Here is a 23,090-nt window from a genome sequence, read left to right on the forward strand (position 1 = left end):
GTCCACCTGGAAAGACAGGAAAATAACGCGAACAAGACAGACAGACAGACAGAAGTCCACCTGGAAAGACAGGAAAATAACGTGAACAAGACAGACAGACAGACAGAAGGCCACCTGGAAAGACAGGAAAACAATGTGAACAAGACAGACAGACAGACAGACAGAAGGCCACCTGGAAAGACAGGAAAACAACGTGAACAAGACAGACAGACAGACAGAAGGCCACCTGGAAGACAGGAAAACAATGTGAACAAGACAGACAGACAGACAGAAGGCCACCTGAAAGAAAGGAAAACAATGTGAACAAGACAGACAGACAGACAGAAGGCCACCTGGAAAGACAGGAAAACAATGTGAACAAGACAGACAGACAGAAGGCCACCTGGAAAGACAGGAAAACAATGTGAACAAGACAGACAGACAGACAGAAGGCCACCTGGAAAGACAGGAAAACAATGTGAACAAGACAGACAGACAGACAGAAGGCCACCTGAAAGACAGGAAAACAATGTGAACAAGACAGACAGACAGAAGTCCACCTGGAAAGACAGGAAAACAATGTGAACAAGACAGACAGACAGATGGTGATGTGGACAGAAGACAAGCCCCACCTCCCCAAAGTGGTCTTCCTCCACAGAGAAGTGGAGCTCCAGGTCTGAGGGGTCGTTCTCCTTGATCCACACCATGGAGTTGAAGTACTCAGAGTCCTGCAGCCAACACACAAATCATGATTCTTACTGCCCAACTCACTGCAAAGGGACTGTTTCAGGGCCCAGTACACATCAATGCTTAAAACCAGTGGAAAAGAACACAAAATAATGTCAAAAGGCTTAAAATGATATCAAAAAGACCAATTCATCCCCATATGTTTCAGTAAAACAAAGTGTCTAGGGACATTCAAGAAGCCAAAACATATTCACTAGCAATCAAAGAAATGATGTAGGTGTACCTTTATCTATGTCATAGGCTGTGTGTGCGTGTGGAAGGCTGTTTATGAGTGCGTGTGGTGGTGTGTGTACAGTGCACTGAGTTGCATTATGCAAGTTTATGCGAAATTTAAGAATGAATCTCTTCATGGTTGTTCTTCTCTTCAGGGTTGTTCCTGGCAAAATTCTGTAGAAAAATCCACTTTGATAGGAAAAACAAATCAAACTGCACGCAGGAAAAAATACAAAAAAATGGGTGGCGCTGTAGTGTAGCGAAGCGCTCTCCCTGGGGAGAGCAGCCCGAATTTCACAGAGAAATCTGTTGTGATAAAAAATACAAATACAAATGTTTTTTAAGACCTTCAGAATCAGCAGTGGTTTCTGTGTTTTTTTAAGCAACATCCTAACCGCCTCTCCCCTATGTATACAGTGCCTAATCACAGCATCAGAATGGTCAGACTATATACCAAAACTACAACAAAAGAAGTAATACACACAGCAAACTGACATATATGTTCAAGATATCAAAGCAACTGAACACATGTTGTCGTCATATTCATAGAAAAAATATATTTTGTAGCAAATTTCAACAAAATGATTATCATTTTGTCGTATTAAGTGGGGTTTTTTTTGGTGTTTTTTTTTCTTTTTCATATAATGACATATACAAAGTGCAATATATACAATAAAATCAACAATACCATCTACAATAAAAAGAGAAAAAACAACTGCACGTGTTAAATTTTAGCAGTAAGCACAAATCACAATTTTTATTATGATAGCAATAATAATAAATGAAATGCGTTCACACCAGTCGATCACATGCATAACTGTACTTCAGAGGGATGTCAAACAAAACTTATAAATACATGTAAATCATTATAATCACTCACCACAGACTCCATATCCATCAGAACTATGTTCTTCTTCAGCATCATCTTGTAGAAGGGCCGGATGAAGAAAGCTGCAACACAACATGACACAGTGAGGTCAGAGAACGCTTAAGGCAATTCATTAATAACTTAAGGCAATTCATTAATAACACTAGATGGTGGACACTTTTTCAATGGACTTGCTGACAATATGACATTTGTTACATGGTCACATTTATTTTGTGAAATGTAAAGTGATACATACTCTATGACTCTTATTCTAATGTCATTCTCTATGACATATTTTCCCATTATACTTTGCACTGACATTTGTTACATGGTCACATTTATTTTGTGAAATGTAAAGTGATACATACTCTATGACTCTTATTCTAATGTCATTCTCTATGACATATTTTCCCATTATACTTTGCACTTACTCTCTGATCATTCTTATTCTATGACACTTATTCTATGGTCATACTTATTCCAAGACACTTATTCTGTGCTCATTATTCTACAGTCACACCCTATGACACTCATTATATGATCATATGTATTCTGTGACACTTATCCTATCATACGTATCCCATGACACTTATTCTATGGTTATAATTATTCCATGGCTGTACTTATTTTAGGACACTTATTGCACAAGGTCATATGACACTTGGTCATGCTCTAGGACACTTATTCTATGGTGATAATCCATGAAACTCATTCTGTAAAACACTTATTCTATGGTCATACTTTGACACTTATTCTATTGTCACATTCTGACACTTGTTCTATGGTCATACCCTGACACTTATTCCACAGTCATACTCTATGACACTTATTCTACGGTTATACTCTATGATACATAACTGATACACGGTAACTGAGAACAAAGAGGACACACGTACCATCCAGGAGTTTCCCATGGAAGATAGCCATGCCAGCCACACGGCCAATGAACTCAAAGTAGGTCAGGTGATCCTCGTTGAGAAGCCCAGACAGGTTGTTGATCTGCAGAGTGTAGTTGTCTCTGCAATCAATGCAGCGGCTCAGGTATCACATACAGTTGTTGAGCACGAGTACCAACAACTCATTTCATGCCAAGTATCATATACCATTGTTAGCCATCACTACAAACAACAACTGATTTCATGACAGGTACCATATACCACCGTTAGTCACCAGTACACACAACAGCTGATTTCATGTCCAGTATCATATACCACTGTTAAACATCAGTATGAACAACTGATTTCATGCCCAGGTAACATTATGTCAGGTACCGTACACCATTATCAAGCACCAGTACAAAAAACTAATTTCATGTCAAGTACCATATACCATTGTTAAGCACCAGTAGGAATGAGTACTGATTTCATGTCAGGTACTTTATTAAAAATCGATTTCACCACCTTTAGTTGAATGTACATTTTTGTAAAGCCACAATTCACAGTTCCATCAGAATCCAGTCAACATGAAAACCATTGAATCAATGAATCAAACAGTGCTATGACTAAAGTGTTGCTGTTCGGAGTGGTTGTATGTGTTTACTGTGTTCAACGAAGTAATTTTGATTTTTCTGTGACAGGTGGCACAAAGTGGCAGCCAGAATTTAGTTTTCAGACACACATTGGGTGCATAGAGCTGATAAGACACAGGCATAAGACTGTTCCATCAGAATCCAGTCAACTAGCCCTGCTTACAGTCCTGTCCACCGTTTTGCTTTCCGTTGTGCTTTCAAAAAAATAACAGTTCACTTTTCTGATTTCTGTACTTTTGCACCATAAAGTTATCCCCAATTCAGGCACTGCTCTTTTTTCATGGCCTTATGGCAAATTGCAATCATGTTCACTTGAACTTTGGTGTAATATGCTATTTGGTTTCAATTTAATTTGATGGCGAACATGAACACTATTGAATCAAACAGTGCAATGACTAAAGTGTTGCTGTTCAGAGTGGTTGTGTTTATTGTGTTCAACGATGTAATTTTGATTTTTCTGTGACAGGTGGCACAAAGTAGCAGCCAGAATTTAGTTTTCAGACATACATAGGGTGCAGAGAGCCAATACGACACAGGTATAAGATTTCACATTTTTTTAGTAAAAAAAAAATAGTGCTTAATAAAAAGTATGGTTGTTGTTGTAAAGCATCAGTGCCAAATATAATAACAATAATAATAATAATAAAAGGACATTTGGTACCCCGAATCTTATGATATATAAGCCCTGGGCATTTACAGTGAAAAATACAATGACCTATGCATACTAATAACACACGCAATACACCTGCACACACTAATCCTCCCGCTCAAACTCCAACCCACACCCACTCTACACAAGATGTATAAGCACACACGCATGTAAGCACACCTTGGCCACTCAAGGTACATGAACATGTGTATGTTTAAAAATAGTAACAACAGAAGTAAAAAATTAAAATAAAACATAAAAATGAAGACAAGAAGTTATCTACCAATCAGAATGGCTGGAAATAAATGAGTTTTCAAAGAGGTTTTGAAAGAAGGGCAAGAAACAGCATTGTGGACAGGAAACAGGAGTGTGTCGTAAAGCACCAACACAAACAACGACTCATTGATATAAAACTACCTTTGACCTTTAAGAGAACTGTCTTTAGAACTGTCAGAGGGAACAACATCATTCACTGTGAGCTGCAGCTAGGTATGAATAACCTCAAACCAGACCTCTGTGTGTAACAGACACTTGTCCAAAGACTCTTCCTGTGGGTGTGAATATCCAAGAAATGATGCTGAACATCTGTGTTGAGTTGAGGTGCACTGCATTGAGCTGAACTGAGCTGTGGTATTGTGTTGTGTCTAGGTGTGGAGTGGAGTGGAGTGGAGTGGTGTGGTGTGGTGTTGTGTTGTGTCAAGGTGTGGAGTGGAGTGGAGTGGAGTGGTGTGGCGTTGTGTTGTGTCAATGTGTGGAGTGGAGTGGTGTGGTGTGGTGTTGTGTTGTGTCAATGTGTGGAGTGGAGTGGAGTGGTGTTGTGTTGTGTCAAGGTGTGGAGTGGAGTGGAGTGTTGTTGTGTTGTGTCAAGGTGTGCAGCGGTGTGGTGTGGTGTGGTGTGGAGTGGTGTGGTGTAGTGTTGTGTCAAGGTGTGGAGTGGAGTGGAGTGGAGTGGAGTGGAGTGGAGTGGTGTGGTGTGGTGTGATGTGGTGTGGTGTGGTGTGGTGTGGTGTTGTGTGTTGTGTTGTGTCAAGGTGTGGAGTGGAGTGGAGTGTTGTTGTGTTGTGTCAAGGTGTGGAGTGGAGTGGAGTGTTTTGTCAAGGTGTGGAGTGGAGTGGAGTGGTGTGGTGTGGTGTGGTGTTGTGTTGTGTCGATGTGTGGAGTGGAGTGGAGTGGAGTGGAGTGGAGTGGTGTGGCATTGTGTTGTGTTGTGTTGTGTCAAGGTGTGGAGTGGTATGGAGTGGTATGGTGTGGTGTGGTGTGGTGTGGTGTTGTGTTGTGTTGTGTCAAGGTGTGGAGTGGAGTGGAGTGGTGTAGTGTAGTGTTGTGTTGTGTCAAGGTGTGGAGTGGAGTGGAGTGGAGTTGTGTCAAGGTGTGGAGTGGAGTGGAGTGGAGTGGTGTTGTGTTGTGTCAAGGTGTGGAGTGGAGTGGAGTGGAGTGGAGTGGAGTGGTGTTGTGTTGTGTCAAGGTGTGGAGTGGAGTGGAGTGGAGTGGAGTGTTGTTGTGTTGTGTCAAGGTGTGGAGTGGAGTGGAGTGGAGTGGAGTGGAGTGTTGTTGTGTTGTGTCAAGGTGTGGAGTGGAGTGGAGTGGAGTAGTGTAGTGTTGTGTTGTGTCAAGGTGTGGAGTGGAGTGGAGTTGTGTTGTGTTTTGTGTGTGTGTGCATGTGTGTGTGTAACTGTAGCCCGAGTGAATGAAACAAATGGTAAGCCCCAAATGGCAGATTTCAGTCTACTCTACCAGGTTGGCAGCTTATGTGGAAATGACTGTAAACTGGTGTTTGTAAAGCACTTATTTTCTTAAAATCAATTTTTTTATATTTCTTCCCAATCACTTACCTTGTATTTATTTTTCACTTTACTTTATATTCATGTATTCACTTATTCATTTACAAGTTTTATTTATCCCCCCCCCCCCCACCCCCAAATATTGGGTACCTAGGTTATCAAGGCTTGATTCACATGTTGGGTTTATACAAAGGTCAAGCATCTGCTCTTTTCTTCAACAGCAACAGCAGATGTGTTGTAGCATGTATGGATCAGTCTGCACACTCTGACAATTAAAAAATAATTAAATAAAGGAAAAGGATTAAAAGGTATTATAATAAAGACTTGTAATCAAATGATTTGAAAATAAAACAAAATTAAATACAATTAAATAAAAATCAAAGAAACAAACAAAAAAACAACAAAAAATACAAAAACAAAATACTACTTAAAAGCCTGCAAGACTACAGAAATGATGGTGAATGACTCACACAGCAGAGTACTCAAAGAGGCCGTAGTAAGGGTTGAACATTTCTTTGGACAGGAGGTAGAACCACTCACGGGCCACACCCCCATAGTCCAGGCCCACTTCACCATCAAACTCGATCCATAACCTGCCACCACACCATTTATGTGATCACCAGTGTTCTGTTTCTACACAGGACATTTGTACACACACACACTCTCTCTCTCTATCTATCTCTTTGTAAAGCTGCAGCCAAATACTTGGAAAGTTTCCTAAACCACACACACTTGCATCCATTCATATTTTCACCACATTTTTTCCTTTTCTTTTTAAGGTTAAATGATGGCAACAGAGCGTTATGTATTCCTTTCACTCTCTTATTCCACACATACACATTAACAAGCACACACACTAATAATGTCATAAAAGATATTTCTTTCCTGAGAAACAACATCCCCTTTTCAAACACACAATGAGCTCCTCTTAACCTCTCACACATGCACTCATACATGCTTTCACCATTTTTTCTTATCTTTTCACAGTTCAAAGAAGATGATAAAGTGTTCTTTATTTCTTATATACCAGCCTCTCATTTCGCATACATGTAATACATTTCAAGGCATATATGCATCAACTAAATCATGCATTAACTGAATCATAAAAAATATTTCTAACCTTATGAACAAACACACAAGTCAGTTTCACTTTTGGTTCAAAGTCAGGAAATGTTTTCTATAAACACTGGAAATTTCTTTGATAAACACCTCCCTCTAACGCGCACTAGCAGCCCTGCCCACCCACTGCATTACAAAAATACCCACCTGGTCTTGAGGTTGTCTGGGTTCTTGATGCCCATGATGACTCTGAAGGAATCCTCCATCACATTCCTCCTGGTCACCTTGATGTCGATCTTGTTGGGCAGGTTATTCTAAGCACACCACAACACAGTTAAAAATACCAGGACTGTTCAATGTGACAATAAACATGTATCTTGTTCGGCAGGTTATTCTGAACACACCACATCACAGTAAAAATACTACATCAGTTCAATGTGATAACAAACATTTCTTGTTGGGCAGAATATACTGAACACAACACAACACAGTCAAAAATACCACGATTCAATGTGACAATGAACAAGATCTTGTTGGACAGGTTATTCTGAACACACCACATCACAGTCAAAAATACCACAACAGTTCCATGTGAAAATGAACACTATACTGTTGGGCAGGTTATTCTGGGACATAACACAAGACAGCCAAAAATATCCATTAGAATTCCATATGACAATGAGCACTATCTTGTAGGACACATTATTCTAACAGACCACAACACAGCAAAAAATATCACTAACGTTCAATGCAACAATGAAGGACAGCAACTGTGCGTCATACAACACCCCCTCACCACTTGAAATCTTTGTACAATGCATTAAAAACATGTTCAGATTGTTTTCATTATTTTTCCATTAAATGTTACAATATATGAAATCAGTTTGAACATTTTCAACTTTCTGCCAGAAAACATGATCAGCAGGCAGTCATTTAACATTAGTAAATAAATGAACCCTCGCAAACACTGTCACTTTATTTCAAAGTTGCCAGAAACAACTTTCATTTATTCAAACATTAACATAAAAACTGGAGTGTTCATTCTTCATCTTCAAATTTAACAGTGTCTGTATAGCACTGAATATCCCCTCTTACTAGTCTTAGCTGCAGTAATTAAAAATAAAAAGTTGAATCATTATAAGTCTGCAACAGTGGGAAAAAAAAAATCAAGAGTCGCAACTGTCTAATATCAAAAACACTTCTGGAAACAGTGCACAACAATCTGGATACCTCCAACATGTGAAACAATGATACTCAGCAACTGGGATACTCATCACTGAAACAAACTTCTGAATCAAATCAAACACATGTAGAAAGAGTAAACAAAACTAAGTAAATTTGTAAGCCACACACCAAACCCAAATACCAAGAACATAAATTCTTTAAGTCTATACATACCGGTTTACGAAGTTTAGATCTGAAATATTCGTATTTCCTCTTGTAGTCCCTTGAATATGGTACAGCCTGCACACAAATCATGACTGTGTTGTAAGAGTCATCTGCATAATATTGATGTTAAACATATTCAGACATCTGTCTCTGATAATACATACTGTGTTATGCATGTGCACATACAAAATACACACAAATAAAAACCTATAGTGAATATATACATATGACATGATTACAAAGGACAAAAATCTTAATATCAACCAGACAGTAACAGACTCTGTGTGTGTGTGTGTGTGTGTGTGTGTGAGGTGCAGAGAGAGAGTGGGGCAGAAAGTGTCCAACGTACACAGTGACAGACTGAATATCAGAGAGAAGGAGAGCGAAGTAAAGAGAACAAAGTGACATACCGGCCCTCCAAGTTTCTGTAACCTGGGATCTTCCCACTGTGTAGTTCTGGTATCTGCAGAGACAAGAGAAAAACACTGAAGGCAGGGACAGGGAAGTGCATTAAGTTAGTAATATGAACCAATACATATAGAAGAGGCAGACTGATTACAACCCCCTCTCACTTCCATACACTGTATGAATCTTATCTTGCTCTCCCTTCATCTCTGGTGCCTTTTTTTCCACTTTCAATAAAACATATTTCAATTGTTTTGCATTCACTACTGTTGGAATAAATAATTATGATCAAATTGTACCAGATAAATGATGCAGAAATAAGAAAATTCAAGCTAATCCTGTGTGTAATTTTACAGGGCTGTTTTGGGTTTGTATATGGATGTAACAGTAAACAGTAAACAATAAACAAGTACAGTAACCTTTCCTCCTCCTAAACAAGGCAATTTCAATCCTATTCTGTCTGACAATTACTCACCACTATGCAAACAAATTTCAAACCAACACTGCACAGACTGCAATTGACTGGAAAAACTTAGCAAAACTGGCCAGGGTAATCTGACTTATTTTGTAAGCTTGATTAATCTCAATACCACCATATGGCACCACCCTTGTCAGTCATAAGGGTAAATCACAGACAGTAAATGAATGGTATTCTCCAATAAACAAACAAAAACAAAGTTTCACAATCAAACCAATCAAAAGTAATCACCTTACATATACACACATACACTTGCAAAACTTCCAGAAACACATACATACACTGACAGACCCATTCATTCTGCCAATGTCATGTCTGTCTTTCGTCACGTGTATCAACACATTCTCATACTCTGATACTGCCACTAAATGATAGCATTCAAATGTTAAAACCTAATACTGCAACAAGATGTCTACAATCACCAGTAAGTGTGACAAGACATCAAACAGAATTCCTTCTTTCAAACTCACACACACACACACACACACACACACACACACACACAGCATCACACTGCTGTCTGCTTACTGTGATCAATGTAGAAAACACGGCCATCTGCATGTGTTCGTTCCTCCCAGCCAGGCTGTAAGACAGACACAAACGTGAGTCACCAAAACACAAACATAGAAAATAAAATATCAATCAGCTGTCAGCAAGGCATGAACACATAGACTATCAATGAGCTGTCACCAAAATACAAACACAGAAAATATAATATCAAACAACTGTCACCAAAACACAAACACATATACTATCAATGAGCTGTCACCAAAACACAAACACAGAAAATATAATATCAAACAACTGTCACCAAAACACAAACACATAGACTATCAATGAGCTGTCACCAAAACACAAACACAGAAAATATAATATCAAACAACTGTCACCAAAACACAAACACATATACTATCAATGAGCTGTCACCAAAACACAAACGCAGAAAATATAATATCAAACAACTGTCACCAAAACACAAACACATATACTATCAATGAGCTGTCACCAAAACACAAACACAGAAAATATAATATCAAACAACTGTCACCAAAACACAAACACATAGACTATCAATGAGCTGTCACCAAAACACAAACACAGAAAATATAATATCAAACAACTGTCACCAAAACACAGACACATAGACTATCAATGAGCTGTCACCAAAACACAAACACAGAAAATATAATATCAAACAACTGTCACCAAAACACAAACACATATACTATCAATGAGCTGTCACCAAAACACAAACGCAGAAAATATAATATCAAACAACTGTCACCAAAACACAAACACATATACTATCAATGAGCTGTCACCAAAACACAAACACAGAAAATATAATATCAAACAACTGTCACCAAAACACAAACACATAGACTATCAATGAGCTGTCACCAAAACACAAACACAGAAAATATAATATCAAACAACTGTCACCAAAACACAGACACATAAACTATCAGTCAATCAGCTGTCACCAAAACACAGACACAAAAAATAAAATATCAAACAACTGTCACCAAAACACAGATACATAAACTATCAATCAGCTGTCACCAAAACAGATACATAAACTATCAATCAACTGTCACCAAAACACAAACAGAAAATAAAATATCAATCAGCTGTCAGTGCACACACACTTATATAACTGAATCAGAATGCTGTTCTATCCTGCATAATAACAGAACATATTTTCATTTCTAATTGTTTTTAATCTAGTATCATGTATCCAGAACATACACAAACACACACTTGCACTCACACACACACACACATATAAACCACTTTCCTACACACACATACGCAACACACCACACCACACCAGTCATACACACACACACCACTCCTACACACACACACACACGCGCGCGGACACACACACAAACACACCACTCATGCATATTCATACACATGCATGCACACAAACAAAAAGAAGGTGAATGGCACTGAAAAGAACAAACAGAAGGTTGGAAAAAAGGAAAGGAAGGAAGAAAACGACAGAACACCGAACACTGAAATGTTTAACCCTTAGGCGGCCTATATGACAAGATAACTCGTCAGTGCAAGCATGTACGCTTCGCTGCCACAATGAGGAGACAACTCGTTATCGAAATATTCTGACTTTTCCCTGGTTTGAATTCAGTTCGTTGATAAAAATACTGGTAGCTTTAGCTTGGGGAATCTTTCTAGATTCTATTCATAGCTAGAAACCCCATCTACGTCATGAGGCAGTCCTTTATTTGAATGTTTTGGTTGGATTACTGCCACAGTGTTTGTCTGGCTCTTCTCCTCGCTCGCTCAACAAAATGTCAGACACTGTGCTTTAGCTGATGCTCAGAAAGAATTGAAGCGTAAATTCCAAGGAGAAGACAGTGATGAACTTTTGTTGGACGATTTGATAGAAAATAAAGGAGCAATGAATAAACTGTCCAAGATATGTCTATCAGTGAGCGATGCTGGCTGTACAGCTGTAGCAGCCGACAGAAAGTGACCAAATTTTTAGCAGGACACAGTGTGAGTGATTTTCTTGGCACTCAGCCAATGCGATCTGATGAGAACTGGATGAAGTGAACGTGTGTGAGAGGGGTGAAGAGGAGGGGGGTGGAGACCGTGGGGACATGGCCCCACATCCATATTATCACTTGGAGAAGTCACAATGCATTGTGTGTCTCTTTTTTTCGTGTGTGTGGTTGTTCTAGGAAAATTTGTGAGTGCAGATATTATCCATTTGTCCAGAAATATGAAATTTTAGTGCAAATTACCTGACTAATGTTTGTAATGAACAAGTTGAAAATGTAACAAAAAACAAAACACTGATTTCAAAACAACAGTATGTCACTGAAAATATATAAAATGGGAAAACATCATGTGTTTTGTTTTCTTTATTCATTTACCTTGCAGAAAATATATACTTTTATGGGTCTTTCTCCATTAACAAAGAGCACAGAATTTTTTGAAAATATGTACCCGTTTTTTTTTTTGTAAAAAAACCCTTGCAATTAGATTTCAATTAAATCTTATTTTCCTGGCAGCAAAAGGATTAATGTCATTAGCTGAAAAGCTCTGGTGACATAGTACGTACTAATCAGAACAAAATGGTGCAAATAGATAAAATGGAACAGAAAGGAAAAAAAGGGGGGGAAAAAAAAGGAGATTTGTGACACTTTGCCACTTTGTCATTAGCTTAAAGGACATGTGACAGGGGTGTAACGTGCCTTTTTTTTCAGTCGTTCGTCTCCAAGGTTTGGACAGGACACAGAAAACAAAGTACTGATAAATCATATAATAAATATTTGTGCATGTAACATCGACACACATTATATCAATACAAACACATACTAAAGTACATATAAATCCTGAAATAATCATTTATGCCTCAACATCAAAACCCATCATATCAATACGAACACATCAAATAATTACGATGTTGAGATTGACCATCCAAATGCAGCCTTTCCTTTTTATCTATGCTTTTTTCCTCATAGAACCCCTACTAATCTTTAATTGATTAATGAATATTTGGACTGATGATGGACATTTTCCATATATTTATTGCCCGAGATACATATTTTGCAAGTGAAAGTATCATATCTTCATTTTCTGTCATCAGTATGCCAAACAAATCTTTTCTCTGCGCTGGAGCTGTATTGAAAATGGCACAGGTTTTTCGCTATTCATCACATCTTTTGAAGTTAAATGTGAAATGATTTTCAACTTCTGGGCTTTCACCACACACTGGGCAAGATGATGTTGCCACATCTGAATTAAACCATCTTTTGTTGGCATTCAGTCCAAGTGCTCTCAATCTAAGCTTCACAAAGCAGATTTTATGCTATTTATTTGTTATAATCTTAATATACTTCTCTGTTTGAAATATTGATTTAAATGAAGAGAACCATTTATACCTGTCATTGCTCTCTATTTCTCATTGCCAGTTTTGTTTGTAACATGCTATAAGTCTATCCATGTTCCGTTAGTATTTTCTTAATGTGGAATACCCAGTTCTTTTTGCCATTCTCCTCTTGTAACAGCAGCATCTCATATGCTTGTTTACACAATTGTGATGTTGGCAGTCTTGTTAGTTTGAGCCGGTATCTTATGCATTTTACAACTGACCTAATATGCAATGGGTACCTGCCGGTTTCGCCATACAATAACGTTTAATGAGTGTAATGGGACACCAAGAAAGTGCTTCATTGCAAATGTATTTCTATCACCATTTTTCATGAGTCAAAAAATGACCTCCATTGCGGAAAACTATAATATTGGTCTTATCGAGATTTACTGTTAGCTGTGGTCTGTCTGTTTCTTGCTTAACCCTTTCGCGGCCAGAAAAATAAGATTTAAGTGGAATCTATTTGCCAGGGTTTTTTCCACAAAAAACGGGTATAAATTTTCAAAAAATTCTGTGCTCTTTGTTATTGGAGAAAGACCCATAAAAGTACATATTTTCTGAAAGGGAAATGAATAAAGAATACAAAACACATGATGTTTTCCCATTTTATGCATTTTAAGTGACATGCTGTTGTTTTGGAATCAGTGTTTTGTTTTTTGTCACATTTTCAACTTGTTCATTACAAACATTAGTCTGGTAATTTGCACAAAAATATCATTTTCTGGACAAATGGATATCTGCACACACAAAATCATACTAGAACAACCACAATATAAAAAAAAACTGAAAAAGAAATAGATGCATTGTGACTTCTGCAAGTGATAATATGGATGTGAGGCCACGCCCCCTCAGTCTCCACACCCCTCCTCTTCACCCCTCTCACACCGTAACTTCATCAGACCGCGTTGGCTGAGTGCCAAGAAAATAGCTCATACGGTGCCCTGCTAAAAATTCGGTGACCTGTCGTCTGCTAGAGTTGAACAGCCTGCATCACTCACTGATAGTTGTATCTTGGCCACTCTCTTGATTGCTCCCTTTATTTTCTATCAAATCGTCCTATAAATGTTCACCACTGTCTTCTCCTTCGAATTTATGCTCCAATTCTTTCTGAGCATCAGCTAAAGAAAGTAATCTTGGTTGATTTAGTTCGCCACGAGCGCATGTCTTGAGCATGGAGTCAGTCCGACATTTTGTTGAGCGAGCGAGGAGAGGAGCCAGGCAAAGACTGCGGCCAGTAACCCAACCAAAACGTTCAAATAAAGGACTGCCTTATAACGCAGATGATGTTTCTAGCTATGAATAGAATCCAGAAAGATTCTCCAAGCTAAAGCTACCAGCATTTTTGTCAACGAACTGAATGCAAAGCAGGGAAAAGTCAGAATATTTCGATGACGAGTTATCTCGTCATTGTGGCAGCGAAGCATACATGCTTGCCATGACGAGTTATCTCGTCATGCAGGCAGCCTAGGGGTTAAGGGCAAGAGAATGACAGAGACACAAAGAGAGGACAGACAGACAGGCAAAAATTATCATTATCATTGTTGCATACAGTAAAGGGCCATATCAAGGCTGAGACAAAGGTAAGAACAACAGAAATAAAAACAGTGACAACAAAGAGCGAGAAACAGACAAAGGGAAACAGACAACACATTAAAGACTGACGGGCAAGGGTCCAAGATTGCTGAGCAGATCGTCTGTGGATGTAGAGCGGAAGATGGGGGTGGGGGAGTCATGTCGCAGTACAGACCCTGACCTCTCCCGTGGCTTTCTGGGGTCGTCCTGTTGATAAACACATCACAAGTGTATACATATTTGCTGTGACACATATTCATGTATACAAGCACACAAATGTCAATATGCTAGTACAGACCGGTACAGATATGTGTCAGTAAAAACAGACTTTTGGAAAAATGTTACAAAACATGAAGTGAGTTTGTGTATTTTACCCAAGAAAAGTGAAGCTTTCTGTCATTTAGGTGTGCAACATAAAAGTGTTGGGATAGACAAACTTAAGCATCTTATTGATGTCTACTATTCTGCCAGGTTTAAATTCTCTCACACTATCCACTGACAAGAAAATGCAAACACCAAAGTTTATCATCTAGGTGCACATGCATGCACCTCCCCTCACACACCACTCCCCACACACATATACACTTCATCACTTGTGATTGCTGATAAAACACAAGAGCTGAAATACACCACACACTGACATGCACACATACTCCATCCCACATGAATGCTGAGAAAAGGCCAAATGTCAAAGTCTACCAAACACACATGCGCGTGCACACACACACACACTCACTCACTCATTTAGGCACACATGCACTCACTACCAAATACTAGAAAATACAAGCTTTAAAACTTACCACATACTCACACACACACACATGCCCTCACATACACACACTATCACTAGTGAATACTGAGAAAATCACTAGTGAATACTGAGAAAATGCAAATGTCAACATTTACCACTCTCTCTCTCTCCCGAACACACACAAACATACTCCACAACCAGTAAGAACCAACATCAAAGTTTACCCCCCAAGCCCCTCCCCCCACACAGAGCCAATGGAATCACAACCAGCACACAGACTACACACAAGTCAATAAAACAAACAGATAAAATTAAAATTAAATAAAACAAAATAGCAAAATGAATAAAATAAAAACAGAGGATGGGCAGACAACTGACCCAGGTGGTTCTGCGCTCATTGTGGTCAATGAAGAAGTGACGACCGTTGGGCGCGGTGCCCATGGCCCAGCCCGCTGGCAAGGGCTCCTCATCCTCCTCTTCCAGCGTCTCCTGCTGCTCACACACAGTGCACACACTCACCACTGTCATCATCATCATCATCGCACAAATCAAAACAATTCTGTATTTCACCAGGGTAGGGGAGAGAGCACCTCTGCTCCTTTTTTTATATTTATTTTTTTATATCCAGCCCTTAGGAGCTAAATAAATGAATAAAAAGAAAATAATGCTCTTCCCCATCCCCTTCTAACTTGCATATAAACGTGAAAAAAAAGAAGTTATGAATAAAAACATTTCATTTGCTATTTATACCCTGACACTCCAGAGAGAGACAGACTGAGACAGACAGGTACAGGTACAGAGAGAGAACAACATCCTTTAAAAATGACACTGAATCTTGATCAGTACAACCACAGTGAGCTAGAGACAGACAGAAGAGAGAGTGAAGAGGGAGAAGGGAGAAAGTGAGAGAGAGGAGGGGAGAGAGAAAGGGGGTGGGGGGGAGGAGAGAGAGCGGATGGGAAGAGGGGGAATGAGAGAGAGGAAGAGAGACAGAGAAGGGGAGGGGTGAATGAGAGGGGGAGCAAAGTGAAGAGAGAAGGGGGGGGGATTGAAACACAGAGAGAGGAAGGAGGGAGAAAGAAAAACAGAAGGGAGAGACAGTAAGAGACAGAGACAGAAAATTAGTTAGCCCACAGGTACAAAAATGCCTCCTTCACCCAGTGTAGAGGTATACAGTGCAGACATGTAAGATATGGGTAAAAAGTGCATGTTACAGAGACAGATGGGAAGAGATGGGGAGAGAGAAAAAGACAAATATGTGTGTATGTGCACACACATGTGCACTGTTTCCCATATTCATTCTGTCTTGCATTTTAAACATATTTCTAAAGTCAGGTCATGTGCTGGTTCAGTTGTTGTTGTTTTTATAGAATCAATTCTGAGATGAAGTAAAAAATATATAATTAGAAATCATACTCTGAATAATGCAGGAATTTCTCCATCAAGGTGCTGGATTCACTAGCTGACACAAATGACAGATTTCTAGAATGACCTTTTTTTAAAACAATAACAAAGAAATGTGTGCACTAGAAAGCCATTACCTCAAATACATGTATTCAGATACCAGCAAGAAGACAAGCTGGGTTTTTTTAGTTTTTTTAAATACATAGCTCATCTGCACACAAAATATTTCCTTTTATTCTTCTTTTGCAATTTCATTTCTTGATCTGAATGACTGAAATGACAGAACATACACATATAGGTGTTGACAACAACAAATTCTACGGTCCCCCCCCCCCCCACTCCCCCCCCCATCTTTGACAAAGCCACAAAACATTTGTCTGTCTGTCTGTCTTTAGCACTATCATAATCATTATTTCTTCTTCTTCTTTCTTTATTTCTTTTTTTCCTTTTAACTTTATTACTTGTTTAAAACAAACCTGAAACAGTACATATGAAATGAACAGGGGTATTAGTTTAGAACATACACAGAGATAAATCAGCTAACAGACTTATAAGTTGCAATTCAACACTGCCTGAATTTCAATTCTTTTCTTCAGATTTTGCAAAGTAAATTTCAATTATGGCATCATAAGAAACAGCAACAACAACAAAAAGACATGATTGGTATAGTATTAGTAGACGTATGCAAGAACTTACAATAGCAAAAGAACAGCATGTGAACGTTCAAAGCAAATATGTGCATAAAACACAAAAGAATGTGACTGGTTAGAAAATGAGTGTTAAGCAGCATTATGTAAGTGTGCTCATTCTCTAGAAAATGGTAAAATGTTCTTACACTAGCAAATGGTAATATCTCTTTTCACTTGCAACTGGTTAAATATTCTTCACTAACAAATAGTAAAATGTTCACAAACTAGCAAATGGTCTAAGTATATACACAAGCAAACAGTAATCATTTTGTGAAGTCAAAAACATCCTCCATGCTTATTTTTAAATTACAGAAGATAGAAGCATATGCATATGCAAACAGAATGTGAGCATGTGTATGTTCAGAAATACACACAGTGGTGCATACTCACACATGCACACGCACACATACTGATAATGCAGATTCCAAAGTAAACACAACACCGAGCCATAATCAATTTAAGTTAGATCTCATTTCTCAATAACTTCATACATTTATCTTATCTTCTTCAGTTTCAAAACACTCCAGTGTAAGAAATGTTTCTTTCTCCTCACTTCCAAACATATATAAATTTGATTATCCCCCTCCCAGCATAGAAGATTTCATTCTCAACCATTCCAAATGACAACTGAAGAATAAAAATCTGGCCTCTGGAACACAGTATTAGGCATTCTTTCTTCAGACGTACTTTCAATGCAGCGAATGCAACTGATATAAATACATGACATAAATCAGCAGTCTTAAATGCTGACCACTGCAATACATATATAACAGAAAGCAACCAATCAGTTGGGCTGAAAATAAACCAATCAAGAGCCTGTTGGGGGGAAAAACAAATCTAAAAATTCTGAGAATGTGTATCACCCATCCCCTCCAACAATTTTGAAGGTACATTTCCATGTTCTTGACCTTTTCAAACCGCACATTTCTTCTTCACAGTTTATCCATGCCATGACAACAGGTTTGCCAAGTGATTCATGAGGCCACTGATCATTTCCCCCCCTGCCTCCCTACCCTGCTTAAAATTACAATCACTTACTCTCAAGGGTAAAAATAATCAATAATTCAAAAAGAAAAGGAAAACATTCTTTGCAACTCCTCATTCATCATCTCAAATTGCATCAGAAACAGAAGAAAAGTCTGAATCATTCCCTTCCCTGCCTTCTTACCCTCCTTAAAATTCTCACTGCTCACTCTAAGGACTAAAATAAATATACAAACAAACAAATAAACTTTGAAAAAGGAAAACATTCTTTGCAGCTCCTCATTCCTCGTCTCAAAGTGCATCAGAAACAGAAGAAAAGTGTGAATGTTTTATCAAAGGCTGGCAGCAATCAGGAGCAATGGGTGAGGAAACAAACAAGCAAAGGTGAGGGAGATACAACAAAAACGTGAGTGCCGGGGCATGAGGACTGGTTGCACATCGCTCCACACACCAAGCGCAGCCAGCTGGGTGGCAAAAACAAAGCAGGGTGGAGGGGTACCTACCCGAACTGGAGCACTGCGGCGATGGAGCTGCTGTAATGGCAGATGGGAGAAAGAGTCAAGGGACTGAGATCAGCGGCACTTTTATTCAAAGGAATGAAACCAAGAAATGACTACATCCCAGGGGTAGTTGCATGAGCCATCTTAGCGACACTAAGTTTGCTAAGTACTCAGAATGTTCCTAAGTGTTGACTTAGGAAAAATCATATTGCCAAGCAAACTTGCTAACATTAATTAAGATCGCTCATGCAACCCACCCCAGATCAAGGAAATAATGAGGCATCAACACAACAAGTTGATTCTTAAAGCACTGTCATGAATCAAAACATCATGCTCATTTGAAGAGTATTTCTCATGTTGTTGTTTCTTAAACCACTGTTCTAGAGAAATTCTGTTTAAAAGTCATGTTTGTTTTTCTTGCTATTTTGATTGAAAAAGCACTTACATCAAAACTTCATTCTCATTTTAAAAGTATTTCTTGCTTAAAAAAAATAACATAAAAGCACTTCAGAAGCAAATAAAAGATTACTCAATAGTTACAAACAGAAAAGTGAAGTACCACCACCTCAAGTTTTTTTGTTTTTGTTTTTTGCTGTTTTGTTTAGTGCAAAAAAAAAAAAAAACAAAAAAATACATGGTTATTTCAACACAAAATAACAACCACCACCATGTTAGTTTCTTGCATAAAATGAATTAATCTTTAAAGCTTATCAAATATTTTCTACAAAAAAGAATGGTCACAAATTTCTGAAAACACACACAAAATGCATTAAAAACTAGTTTAGATTAAAAAAAGAAAGAAAAAAAGAAGCAAAATAGTGACACACAGAGACATATAAAACATATACTCAACAAACATATCTTGCTGTTTTAGAATCACCTTGACGAAAGGGACAGCCATTTTTTCCCAATAACAAACAGCTGTATGAAATGATCTATCATGTATTGCTGCTTTAAAGTCAGGCACTGGGACTGACTGTTCCAAACTATGTGCTGGAAAAGAGAAAATGTTTGGCAGGACAGATGCTGGGAGGTGATAGTTTAAGGAATGGATGGAAAATGCTTGTTTGTTAACAAATAACTTCAGCTTCATGCAGACACAATGGCATTGTATTGAATTTGTTAAGATAAAGAATGTTATACACTGTTGAGATAAAATGTTTACCGTTCATTTTGAAAATGGACAGAAATAATGTTGCAATGTGAAACAACTTTACTGAGTGTTCACAGCTCTTACAGAGTTCATAGCTCTTATAATGAATACACACACACACACACACACACACACACACACACACACATTCTGAATGCACACACACACTGACACATGCACTCTCTAAACACATACTCACTGGCACACACATACACAGAAACAGCAGAAGATGGGAAAGGTATTCTTTGCTCAACATCTGTTTCACTTATCATCATGGCAAAGTTTTCAGAAGAGGAAAAAAAAACATCACTCAATCATTCATCAATGTTTTACCAAGTGGTGTTGATGAGAGAAAGGCAGAGTCCAAGGTATGCTGATTTTGTGCCTGCAAGAACACTGAGTGTGTGTGTGTGTGTGTATTTGTGTGTGGACAACAAAGTGAACGTCCAAAGGAAAAATATCTGAGATTGCTGGAAACTGATTTTCATGCCACTCAACACAGCCATTACCTTTTCCCCAGCACTGACTAAGTAAACATTTGATTCAGTCTCATATTCATCCACTGTTACACCTGTTATAAGGAACAATATTTTGTTTACAAAATACCAAGTCTTCTTATCCTCTATAATGGGCGCAACGTCACATAACTTGTGATAAAAACTTCATAATATCAAATCCTAGGACAGAACCCCTACAAAAAAACATCAGACAAATTTCACTACCTTCATGCAAAACCATACATACTGGTCTCACTACATTTCAAGTTGAAATAAAATCCATCATGTTTGTAATGGATAAGTTCAAGAGGACAAAACTCTAGAACAGTTCACTACCTTCATGCATATATGTGCATGCTGATTTCATGATATATCCAGTTTGACTTGATGTTTTTCCACTGAAACAGAGTTGAGATAAGAAAGAACAGGTGGACTGATGAACAAGTGGAATCCTCCTCCTATACCTTCATCAATACATGAAAAAAGCTGCCCTGTCTTCTTAATGAACAAAACCTGCTTTCTGCATGACGCCTGAAAAAATCGTCAGTGTTCAAAAGATTGCACCACTCTCTCATCTTATCTTTTTCTTCAGTATTTGTGAAATCAAAATCTATGTTCATTCACATAATCCTTTTTGTGTGTACCTCCTGCTTCTTTACTTCACCAAACATTGAAATGGTTCACAGTATCTTTAACATGCATAACTGATCTTCCGCATGGATACTTACTTTTTGTTCAGAAAATTTTGACAAGACATACTGTAGTGCTTCATTCTGGAGGGCATGAATAATAGTTGGGAAAATGCCCTGTACAGTCATTGCAATTCTGGATAAAGTTCCAAACATTTTATCAAAACACTCAGAAACATCAGTCCCTAAAAAGAAATATACCAAGGGGGGTACTACTAGCAGCTGCTTTAAATGTCTCTGCTTGAACAGAGTACTTGTTTTGCACAGGACATGAATTACACCCCTGCAGGAGTCTGCAACAGTGGGTCACGGTTTTGTAATTGAAGTCATCTTTATCTAAGGAAAAAAACAACCACCAAAAAACATATCACCTAACCACAACTATCTTATCTTTCAAAAGAAAAGTAGTAAAATAACTGGACACACTCTAATGGAGACAGAACAATACAACTATGAAACAAGCAGATAGATAAACACACACTAAAAAAAAACTAGACAGCTAAAAAGACCATGAAGCAGATAACGTGAGCACAGTGACTGACCCTCCTCTCCTCCTGCTGCTGCTGGGTGAGGTCTGTCTCTGATACACTGGAGTTGATGCTGAGCGTGTCGTCCTGACTGATATGTCGGCGTTGACGGTACAGCTGGGCCACCTCCACACTGCGCTGTCGCTGAAGCTCTTGTTCAGACTGCTGGCTGGGGTTCCTGGACATGGACAGAAATTCTTGGGGTTGAAAATGAAGTATGGCTGCCTACATGGCGGGGTAAAAATGGTCATACATGTAAAAGCCAACTCATGTACATACGAGTGAATGTGGGAGTTGCAGCCCACAAACGAAGAGGAAGTTAGGTCATGTATTCTGTGAAAATGCTGCTTTTTTTTAGTTTTAATTTTTTTAATCTTTTGCCTTTATTTTCATCTTGTCTCTACACGACACTTGAGTGTGTAGAGAAGGGTGTGTGTGTGTGTGTAGTGAGAAAAGAGAAGGGACAGTGAGAGAAAGCACATGTGTGCGAGCATGCCTGTGGCTGCGTGTGTGCCTGCATGAGTGCATGTATGCACGTCACACCAACAGAGACACAGAGAGAGAGAGAGAGAGAGAGAGATGCATATTCATGTATATGCACAAAAGAAACAAATGTACATTGTTTACACACTGAACCTATTCTACCATGAGTACAAAATTGCAGTGTTGAAAAAAATTTCCAATAACAGTAACAGGGTCAAAGAAACCTGAAATTTACCAAAACCTCTTTGCCAGCTGAGACAGATTACCTTTTAACTAACCACAAAATCCTCTGCTGAGTCAAAGAAAACCAATACAGTCAGAAACAGGAAACACAAACTTGCGGTGGCAAGAAAACCAACACCGTTTAATCATGCAACTGAACTTTTGAATGAAAATCTTAATGCAACCAAAGTTTTGAATGGAAGTTTTATGTAACTGTACATCTGACTGAAGTGTGAACAGCCAACAAGGAAAAGAACAAAAATATTCACTGATTCACTAACCCACTAGGGAAGTCCCACTGTGAGACACGAGTTCGGTGGTTCACGTAATATGATCGTCCATTGGCGTCTGTCCTCTCTTCCCAGTCAGGGGGTAGAACTCGTGTTCTGATAACCAAAACAAACATTTGCACTGTGTAGTACTTGTATTCTGATAACAAACAAAAAGAAATAAACAGAAAAAGCAATAGTGTTGTGAATAAAGATACTGTTCTTAAACAGACTGCAACAAACCAAAAAAATATTGTTTCACAACTGCAAAAATCAGAAGTGGTGAGAGGGCCCTATCTAACCAGTCACATTTAGACTGCCATTACACAACACACGCACACAATCATATT

The 23,090-nt window shown here is 38.5% G+C and overlaps 1 protein-coding gene across 4 annotated transcripts in view; it reads right to left on the reverse strand.

The window, feature by feature from the left end:
- The window catches only part of LOC143297460 (E3 ubiquitin-protein ligase NEDD4-like), a 70,585-nt gene that overhangs the window by 11,932 nt on the left and 35,563 nt on the right, over positions 1-23,090 (reverse strand). For 3 of the 4 annotated variants that reach the window (XM_076609852.1, XM_076609853.1, XM_076609855.1), the window contains 13 exons: positions 22,753-22,857; positions 21,782-21,944; positions 18,904-18,933; positions 15,702-15,815; positions 14,663-14,779; positions 9,625-9,679; positions 8,624-8,676; positions 8,223-8,288; positions 7,032-7,138; positions 6,236-6,358; positions 2,704-2,825; positions 1,820-1,890; positions 612-707 (listed from right to left, as the gene is read on the reverse strand). In XM_076609852.1, the coding sequence (XP_076465967.1) occupies positions 612-707; positions 1,820-1,890; positions 2,704-2,825; positions 6,236-6,358; positions 7,032-7,138; positions 8,223-8,288; positions 8,624-8,676; positions 9,625-9,679; positions 14,663-14,779; positions 15,702-15,815; positions 18,904-18,933; positions 21,782-21,944; positions 22,753-22,857 (1,222 nt within the window). The remainder of the gene's footprint in view (positions 1-611; positions 708-1,819; positions 1,891-2,703; positions 2,826-6,235; positions 6,359-7,031; positions 7,139-8,222; positions 8,289-8,623; positions 8,677-9,624; positions 9,680-14,662; positions 14,780-15,701; positions 15,816-18,903; positions 18,934-21,781; positions 21,945-22,752; positions 22,858-23,090) is intronic. The other variant, XM_076609854.1, reaches the window with a different exon arrangement.

Source organism: Babylonia areolata, chromosome 22 (genome assembly GCF_041734735.1).
Source record: "Babylonia areolata isolate BAREFJ2019XMU chromosome 22, ASM4173473v1, whole genome shotgun sequence".
Taxonomy (NCBI): Eukaryota; Metazoa; Mollusca; class Gastropoda; order Neogastropoda; family Buccinidae; genus Babylonia; species Babylonia areolata.